This window comes from Aptenodytes forsteri, unplaced genomic scaffold (genome assembly GCF_000699145.1).
Source record: "Aptenodytes forsteri isolate BGI_AS27 unplaced genomic scaffold, ASM69914v1 Scaffold4, whole genome shotgun sequence".
Classification (NCBI taxonomy): Eukaryota; Metazoa; Chordata; class Aves; order Sphenisciformes; family Spheniscidae; genus Aptenodytes; species Aptenodytes forsteri.
The window spans coordinates 2,988,169-2,997,795 of NW_008795442.1; the positions used below are offsets into that span (position 1 = coordinate 2,988,169).

General features: G+C 40.8%; 1 protein-coding gene across 1 annotated transcript in view; it reads left to right on the forward strand.

The window, feature by feature from the left end:
* Window positions 1-3,701: 3,701 nt before the first annotated feature.
* The window catches only part of MSRB3 (methionine sulfoxide reductase B3), an 83,934-nt gene continuing 78,008 nt past the window's right edge, over window positions 3,702-9,627 (forward strand). The window contains 3 exon segments of the mRNA XM_019472548.1: window positions 3,702-3,797; window positions 3,799-3,859; window positions 5,019-5,023. Of these exon segments, the coding sequence (XP_019328093.1) occupies window positions 3,702-3,797; window positions 3,799-3,859; window positions 5,019-5,023 (162 nt within the window).

The following is a 9,627-nucleotide window of genomic DNA, read 5'->3' on the forward strand; positions in this document are numbered from 1 at the left end:
CCGCAGGTGGCTCACGGCCGAGGCCGCATGAGCTGACCCTGGAGATAACTCCAATATTAGCCCTGCCGTATGCTCACTCTAACAGAGCAGGAGAAAGTATTTCTGTGTTTTTTTAACCAAAGGTAAGTACTTTTCGCTGTGCAGGAAGGTTTTGCATGGTTACTGTTGGCTGCAAGTCCAGCTGGTGGGTATAGGATGAATATTTTCATCTTTTGAATGCATTTAGGGCTGGAAAATGTGGACTGAAAAAAATCTAAGGTTTAATAAATATTTTCAGTCAATTGAAAGAGGTGGAAGAGACACCCTCGCATTCCGGACACTTGAGAGAGAATTGAAGAGAAGGAAAGTAATCAAAGCAGGTTTTAAAGTAATATATTTAGCTAGAATTAATACTTCTTTTGTTCATGAATTGAAAAATAGCTTTTGGATGCCTAGAGGTGCAGATGCTTGTGCCTAAGGTTTAATAAATATTTTCAGTCAATTGAAAGAGGTGGAAGAGACACCCTCGCATTCCGGACACTTGAGAGAGAATTGAAGAGAAGGAAAGTAATCAAAGCAGGTTTTAAAGTAATATATTTAGCTAGAATTAATACTTCTTTTGTTCATGAATTGAAAAATAGCTTTTGGATGCCTAGAGGTGCAGATGCTTGTGCCATCCAGTGCAAATATATGTATGTAGCTAATTAAATAAAATAAAATGCTAGATGCTTGTGCCGCACATCCAGTGCAAATATATGTAGCTAATTAAATAAAATAAAATGCTATGTTTGTGCATTTTTAAACTGCACTGGAATGCAAATCGGAATTCAGCTCACACAGATTCCAAGTAACATTTTTCATTGAAAAAAAGGTTGTCTCTGGACATTTTCTCTTGTAAGAAGGAAAAAGAGTCCTGAATAAATGTTTTTATCCCTGTAATTACCTAAATACAGGGAGATGTACATATAATCTTGGTTATTAAATAGTGGCAGAAAATTTTGTGTAAAGTTATATGTTTTTTGCTAATCAACATACTTCATGATGGCCTAACCAAGTGAAGATTTGTTTTAAGAAAATGGTGTTACAGAAAATTAAATAGATTAATTTAACAAATACTTCTATGTTGGGCAGTGGTTTAAAATCAAACCATCTTTATATTTGAATCAAATGTGTTGCTGTTAGGACAGAAATAGTTTTCTTTGTTCTCTCACTTTTCAGTCATTGACATAGAGTATTAACTCATCTGATTGTGCTGTAAGTTCAAAGAAGATTTAAAGTATAAAGATAAATACTCTTTCCTCATTTGCTGTAGCGTCTTCTCACTTCTATTCATAAAAATAAAAGTACATCTCTGACTAGGAAAGACTTATGAATTTCTGGTTTAGTTGATGGAATTTTATTTTGGTATGTATTAGATGTTGTTTTATTTTTTTTTCAACTGCATAAAGGTTCTTTGGTTTTAGGATGGTTAATGTTATATTACAGCGTATGAGCCTTTCTTTTATGTTTTTTATGCAGTATCAGAATTTCTTCATGCTATAATTTTTTTTAAACTATTTTTGGATAAAAGGCCGAGGTTTTCTTGTATATTCATGAGGTTTTCTTGTGTATGCATAAGGCTGCTCTGCATACCATCATGACACAGTCTGTGTGATCAAAGTACATTATTAAAGAGTGCTTTCATTCTGTTGACATATGCATAGACTTCTGTGTACTGAGGATGTTATTTGAAGGATGTTGCTTGGAGGATAACTCATGAGACTGTGTAATACCTAATTTTATGAAAGGGAGGTGGCTCCTCTCTGTGGTGATGAGCGGTATTGGTTTTTAGAGAAAGCCACGTAGAAAATTTCCATGTAAGGGAGACTGCTGGGGAGAGATTGGCAGCTATGATGTCTTTAACTCGAAATACTTTTTTAGTAGCTGGGATGATAAAAAAAGAAACAACCAACCTGAATTGGTCTGAAATGCGGTTATGCTAGCTAACGGAGAGATCATAACTAAATTTTACAAACCCCATGGTTTACTTACAAGCTTTTTTACAAAATATGAGACGATACTCAGGTCTGTTTCACAGTCTGATCTGAAAATTATATTTTCTCATGTAGTAAATTATAAAAATACGGGGAGACAATTCAGCTTTCAGATGGTTTGTGCTGAAGAATTGAATGCTGAATGAAATGACACAGGCTGATGTCTGGGTAGAATGTTGGTCTATGTGTGTCTTTTGCACTAGAAGTTTATTTTTCTAGTAGGGTGCACGGCATTTATAGGCACATTATGTGCATATACATGTAGATGGATATTAGCACCGACCACTTTTTCAATTGAGAGTTTTAAATGTCTTAAAAATCTGCTGGCCATAGACTTACTGATTATTTGTTGGTAATTTCCTGTATACCCTGTAATAACCCCATGACATCTGATCCTGCATTGGGGATGCTTTAGTTTGCTGCTGTGGCAGGGAGCATCGTTTCTCTGGGTTTTTTTATTCCCTCATGCAGATTTTACTCTGAGAGCTCATTAAATCAGAGGCCAAAACCATGGCTGAAATCACAGCTGGTTTTAGCTCTGACGTGTTCAGGGACCTTGTCTCCTTCCGTGGACTAGTGAGTGTCATTTCTACATTTCCTTACAGTGCCTCATAAAACGGGGTAACTCATCTGTGATCTTTCAGAATTCAGCTTCTCTGTGCAGCAGAAGTGGCAGCTTCCTTCACACCTCCCGCACTGCAGCTCGTCTGTGCTGTGCGGGACAGGAGTGCACACTCAGCAAGCTACTGCAGGGCTGGTTTTCACTCGTCTCGTTTTAGGAATGAGTGAGACAATGCTCTTTTCAAAAGAGTGTACTTTTTGATGTTTAAGGTTGGAAGTCCTGTTAAGTCATACTGATTCTCAGCTGGAGGCTTTATTTTATGAGATATTGTACCTAAGAGAGATGGTTCATATCACATACCTATTGTGGATCGTTACCCAGGCAAATAAGCTTTGTAAGCTGAGGAAGAAGTTCGCTGAGTTACGGAGCACTGTGTAACACAGTTTAAAAGAACTCCAATTCCAAATGATGTATTTGTTTAATCTTCAAAATTAGGTTGTTTTTTTTCCTCTGAGAAGCTGAAACTATTACGAAGTTGTTTTGGAAAAGCAGAATAGAAATTCTTGTTGAACGGCTTCTGTTCACTGCTAAAAAAGAAAGTTGTGTTTCGCCTCCTGGTAAATGATGCATGGCATTTGTCCTGAATTAAAAACAGAGAGAATAGAAAGCTTGTTAGCTCTAATGTGTTGGTAAGCTTGACAAGGCAAATATTGGTGGAGAGGGAGAGCATACCTACTCAAATCGACCTGATAGTAAAAATAAGTATCATGTCTTCAGTGCTAGGGTACCTCTTGGATAGCTCCATCCACAGCAGTAACCCAGAAGTTTTTAAACTGTGTTTTTTTCTTTTAGTACTGAAAATGAGTTCTTTATTGGTGAGCAACGCAAAAAGCTTTCGGGCTTGCCAGTAGGAATTGTTAAATTAAAAGGTTATTTCCGGAACACTTGTATCTCATCATCTGAGCACCAGAAGCAATTAAATCTTTACCACTGCGCTGGAGAGGACTGCCTGGAATGGAAAAGATTAGATATTTTTCAAGATGTTGAAAGGATCGTGATTCTCAGAAAAAAACCATTTAAGAATAGTTTATGGCTGTTGCAGTTATAAACTCAGTGCCGTAAAAGGAATGGGCTGTGTGTTGGCAGACTACCAAGTCAGGGAAAATGAAAGTGCAGCTCAGCGCTATTTTAGTGCATCAGATCTGGGAGGAGCAGGAATGGATGGGGGGAAAATCCCAATTGGCCTATATTTACTCTCCTTTGGGAAGTATTGCCAGTCATAACTGTTGGGAAACAATCTGCAAATGACAGATGTGTGAGCGCTTGCAAGGCTTTGAGACTCGCTGGCTTCTGCCCTTAGCCAGGGATCCTCTTTCATCCCAGGCTTTGGGGACTCCTTACTTGTCTAGTCTCTTCCTCTCCTTGGGGTCTCTCCGCTTTTTCTTGTCTATTTGCAATTCCACTGTTCTCTTCCCATTTCATCTATTGCCCACAAAGCTTGCAGTGTCTTGTCTCTACACTAATGAAATCTCCTTCCGTTTTACACCCCTCCCTAAAGGGGGTGTAAGCCAGAGTCCCTTGAGCAAGGACCCTCTTAACTTTTGTATTACTTAAAAGAGAATTAATCAACTCCCTCCTCCCCTTGTACTCAGTGTAGCACGGATGTCCTCTTCATCCCCACTGTACAAGGCCATGTCCTTTGGCTGTTCAGAGGGGACCAGTACCACCGCCCTGCTGTGTGCAAATGTTAAGTAGTAAAATAAGGAGAATTCAGCCTCGCAGTTCTCTCCGCCATGGGAGCAGTTGCAGAACAGGGAGGCATTAATGCGCTTTTCCCCTTCTTTCTTTTGGAGATGCTACGACCTTCAAAAACCCCTTTGTTTTGATTATCCTCTCGGGGCTCGGGCCTTTTTAATTTGGCCCCTGGACACACCTCTGGGCTTTAGTTACACCAGCACACCAGCCTCTTTGTTGCCAAACTGGTTTTTCACTAGCTGCAGAGGGGAGTAATGCAGTGGCCAGTTCAGCATACAAAAAGGGGTATTCCTGTAAGGGATTGTGAGCTTCCCATCTTTGGCAGCTGACGCTAGAGAGAATGTTAACTCAATTTGGCAATTAAATGAAAATTAAATATAGCTCTGTGTTCTCTGCTCAGATGTAGTGTTTTCCTTTTATAAGTATAAATCACTTTTCTATTCTGGATAACCATTCTAATATAAATGCAGACTCACAGACACGCGGAGTCCTACTTCCTAACTTAGCATATTTTTTTCTCAACAATTGAAATTGGGGAAATTATCCTGAATTGTGCACAAAGGTTTCAGAATCTGGTTTATTTTCCAAGATTTTAATGGTTATTTTATTGGAAAGGTAATTGTTTTAGCCTGCACAATAATCTAAAACCTATTGTGGGAATCTTATCTCTGTTAGATGGAGGAGCAAAGTCTGGGTAATAAAGCTCGGACTAAAGGCTGCACTCCTAAAAAGGTCTCTGATTCACCTCAGTGGGAAACTTATATGCAGTCTAAGGATGGAATATGGAGAGTGATTAAGGATGGAATATGAAGGGTGGTTAGTCCCTTAGGCTTTGCTTGTCACTGTGTATCACAGAGCGGGAGCTGGGGTGAGCAGATGAGAATGTAAGTTCCCTCTACAGGGACTGCAGTGCTTCCATGCTGTCTGATCCTTCCTCATCTTCTTTTCGTGCTTTCTTCTATTTCTTTGTCTGATCTCAACCTTTAGACTTTTCTTCTTCCTCCCCTACTCCAGCTGTTAAAATGATGACTATAGAATATACTGCTACTGAAGCTTCCCAGCTAGAATATGAAAAAGATACATCAGTAGCATTAATAGACTGGGCCATATTACCCTATTTCGCATGAGAAAGAGGGCTGGCCTGTGGGCACCGTGAGGAAGCCGTGGGACCAGGGAGGGCTTCCTGTGCCCCTCGAGCTTGACCAGCTGTGGTGCGTGCCGTGCTTGGTGTGCCCGGGCAGGCGTGTGCCCATCTCCAGCCCGGCTTGCTCTGCGGGTGCAGGGACAAAGGCTATACTTTCCATTATGAGACATTAAATATACTGCTTGGTTAAGCACTTTTCTGTTCCCTCCACGAAACATCATTCCTGTAAGTAAGGCCCATTAAAACATCTGTAGCTGGATGTCAGTATCCTAAAGCATGTGTCATCTAAACTGATACTTAGAAATCTCTTGCGTGTTAAGACTGTCTGTTCTGTATTGCAGAAAGGTGTATATTTTAGGTTTGAGTTTCTGGGATAAATACACTCAGTTCCTATGGGAAGGGTTTAAAAACAAAATCCAGCATAAGAGAATATGTAAAATTCAAGAAAGCAAAAAGGTTTTGAACTTCATTTTTTAGGCTCCTTTCTTACAGCAGTACTAACTTCAAGTTCAAAGCTTGACATCTCCTGGTTTTCCACTCAAATATTATGAGGTATGGCAGTAATTTCCTTCTTTATCAGGGTACAATGTAAACTTCCTAAAAGTAGACTGGATTACCATTCAGTTTGCACATACCAGCACAAACAGCTATGGAGAACATGCTTTAATTGAGAGTGTTAAAGTGAAGTGGGAGTTCAGGTCTAATACTTCTGATTTCTGTGGCTGTAATTGAGAAGCTAATATTGTATGGGGGGGGGGAAAGTATATGCAGACAAGCATGCAAGTTAAATGCTACAGTACTTTTGTAGACCTGTAAGGCTAACACAATTAGTTTTTTTTAAAATGTTTTATGGTTCTTCAGTAAGCCTTTGAGAAGCTTATATTTATAATTATCTTTATGAAGTTTTGCTGCGTGTTGTTAGCTGTTAACGATTAAAGTATTTTACTCTCATCAGAGTGAGCTTTTGCAAGGTATTTTAATAGCAAATCACAAACTTGTGAAGACACCTTGTTTGCATTATCAATGGATGTGCAAGCATATGAAAATCCAGAGCCTAAAATCTCTCTTTAAAGGTGAATTTCCAAAGGTTTTGTCAATAACCTTTACAATTTTGTGCTGAATGCTTCAAACACAGTACAGTGCATTGAAGCACGCAGTTGTCTAAAAATATAATTATAAAGCACAGATGCATATTCACAGGATGTGTGGTTTTTTGAGGGCTGAAGGCTGCCGCCTCCTCGTTCTAGCAGGCTGTTGGGAGGCCAGGACAGAAGGGATGGTTAGCTCATGTAGTGAGGTATATGGGTGTGAGGAGGACACTTTGTGCACTGCAAAGGATGCTAGTTTCAGGATCAGAGGTCGTCTTGGATTGGAAGGGGGAGCTGGAACTCTTCTCTTCTCCTTTCCCCAGTAAATAACTGGCAGTCCTCATCCCCCTGCTGAAAAGTTTTCCTGTGCTCCAGCCTCCTGCCACAGCTGGCAGCTCAGGGATGGTTATTGGATCAGACCCCATTAAACATCTCCTTATAAGCTATTAAACATTGCCTTTAACACCCACCCCCACCTCAGTAAAGTTCCTAAAAACTACCAAGTGCAATGCAGGGAGCAGGAGAGACCAAGGGCTTGATATCCATGATACGCTGAAATACTTGCTCATGTGGTTCTCTCCAGGCTGCACTTTTTGTTCCTGCAGTGCCCAGTGGTTGCTCTGTTCTGTCTGCTGAGTCTGACTGGCAGCAGCTCTAGGTGAGCAAAAGCCAAAATAAAAAAAAATAAAAAAAATCCAAATGCTAAGGCTGGAATAAATGTATATATTAAATATTCCACTAAGATTTATCAGTGAAACATTTGGTTATAGTTTGATTTATGTCAAAATAAATAAATAAATGAAACCTTTGCAAAACTACTGTTTGAACTTATTGCTGGACTGGAGAAACTTAACAAAACAAATAGTAATTAAAATTAAACTGGTAATGTAACACTTGAATATAGAAGACTCACAGGCCTTTTACTGTCTTCTAACTTCTGGTTGTTTGGGTTTCTCCAGGATGGCAATATTTTTGCTCTTTTGCTTTTTCCAGTGACGTAGAAATTCCTGACATAAGAGCCTGGCTCTCTGGCTAGTGTGTACCTATCTCTAATTGTTTCCTGCCCTCCAAATGGGGCCAGAGACTTGGGGATGGGGGATGGAAATTGAAGGCGGGAGAGGGGGGGGGGGGGGAGAGAGTAGAACTCACACTATTAAGGTCTCATTATTAGGGCAAGAAAAAAAAATCTTCCCTTAAGATTTTGTGTTACTTTTTATTTTACTTGTAAAGGGCTAAAACTTCCCATTTTTCTTGTGAGAGCTGGGATTCTCATGTAATTATAGGAATTCTGGACCTGAGTTGTCAGAAAAAACACTAAATATGGAAAAACTTAAACCAATACTGTTATCAGCTCCTGAGACCCTTGATGTTTCCCTTGCAGCTCTTAAAAGCAAAATGTGATAATATCAGAATTTAATGTCTCAAGTTGTCCCTCCCCCAAAGAAATTTCACCAGTTGCAGACAGAGGTTGAGAAAACATAACCTGAGTATGTACAAAGTTCTTAACTTCCGAAGGACAAATTTGACAGACCCCCTACGTTACTTTTTAACAAATCATGTTTATTTTGGGGCCGAACTTGTGATTTCTGAATTTGCAATTGACAATATAGAAGCTCTTGAAAGCTGGCAGTACTTCAACATATGTCGATATTAGGATATCAACATCCTAAAAGGAAGGCTTTCTTGAAGTTACAACGCGTATCATCGTAGCAAAAGGCTCCTGAAGCCCGCCTAAGGACATAGTTGCTGCTGTATTTGTATGATCTATATTTATAAGATTTACAAGCTATCTCTGAGCATAGTGTCCGTATTATGTGAGTCAGGCAGATGAAACCTCTGCACTGTGCTAGGTTAAAGGGTAAAGTGCAGTGCAGGGGCTCCAAGAGGTCTGGTGACACCAGGGGACAACTGTGGAGGAGCCGGCGGTGTCCTGGGTGTTGCAGGCAGTGCAGCAAGCAGCACGTGTTCAAAAAAAAAACCCAAACAAAAAACCCCCAAAACAACCCACCAAACAACCACCCCCCAAAAACCATAAATCACAACAACAACAACAACAACAAAAAGTAGCGTATAAAAGCAGCATCCCCTTCCCTGGACTGTGAGTTTTGCACTGGGCTCTTCATGGAGCATCTGTCCCACCAGAGAAGTGGCATGTTGCAGCGCTGTAACAAAGATGTGCGCGGGGTGAAAAGTCTGCATGGTGGGAGTGCAACGCTGCAGTACTCGCCACGGTGAGTAGGTTACCATCGTTCTCTGTCAGCCTGTTCCCTGTACCTGTGGAATCAGGGTGTGAAGCACCTCCAAACCAAACGTGTTAATTGTAATGAGATTGACTTTGCTCTTCTCTTTACTCGTTCTTTACAAGCAGTTCTTAACCTTGGTCTGTAAGCTCCCCGTGGCAGGACTTACGTTTGCGTATGTACAGTACCTAACACTGGAGGTCCCCTTCCTACTTGAAACTACTGGGCATTGCTGTCACGTACAGAGTAAATCAAAATAGCGATCAAAACGTCAGCAATAAAAGAATAAAATGTTAACTGCAATAAAGTACTTTCATGAATGCTCAGTTATATTTTATTGGGCTTTCAGGACTTATATATCCTCTGAGTCTTTATGAATACTTGAGACTAAATAACATTTTGGTGAACACTGAAATATTTGACATTTTCAAGAGGTCAGGATCTATTTTATAATCCTTGGGGATTTCAGATAATTTCCTTTAAACTGCTTACACGTGAGGGAGTTGCGGTCCTGACAGAGGAGAGCAGGGAAGCGGTGTTGGTCTGGAGGTCAATCCAGGACCGCTGAGGAGCACGTCTGTTGGGCCGCAGGGCTGCACAACGGGAAGGTGACCTGGTGCGTCCCTTCTCCTCTATGCCGTGCTCGTCAGGTGCCCGTGTCTGGCTGCGCTGGGAAGCTTCACAAATACGCGTAAGAGATCATATAGGCAGGGTCAGTAAAGACCTGGCCGCGTAGGAATTGGTCGGTCGGTCGGTCCGCCCGGCCGCCCACCCTTTGGCACGCCGAACCCCAAAAGGGGCTAACGGCACTCCTGGTCTCAAACGA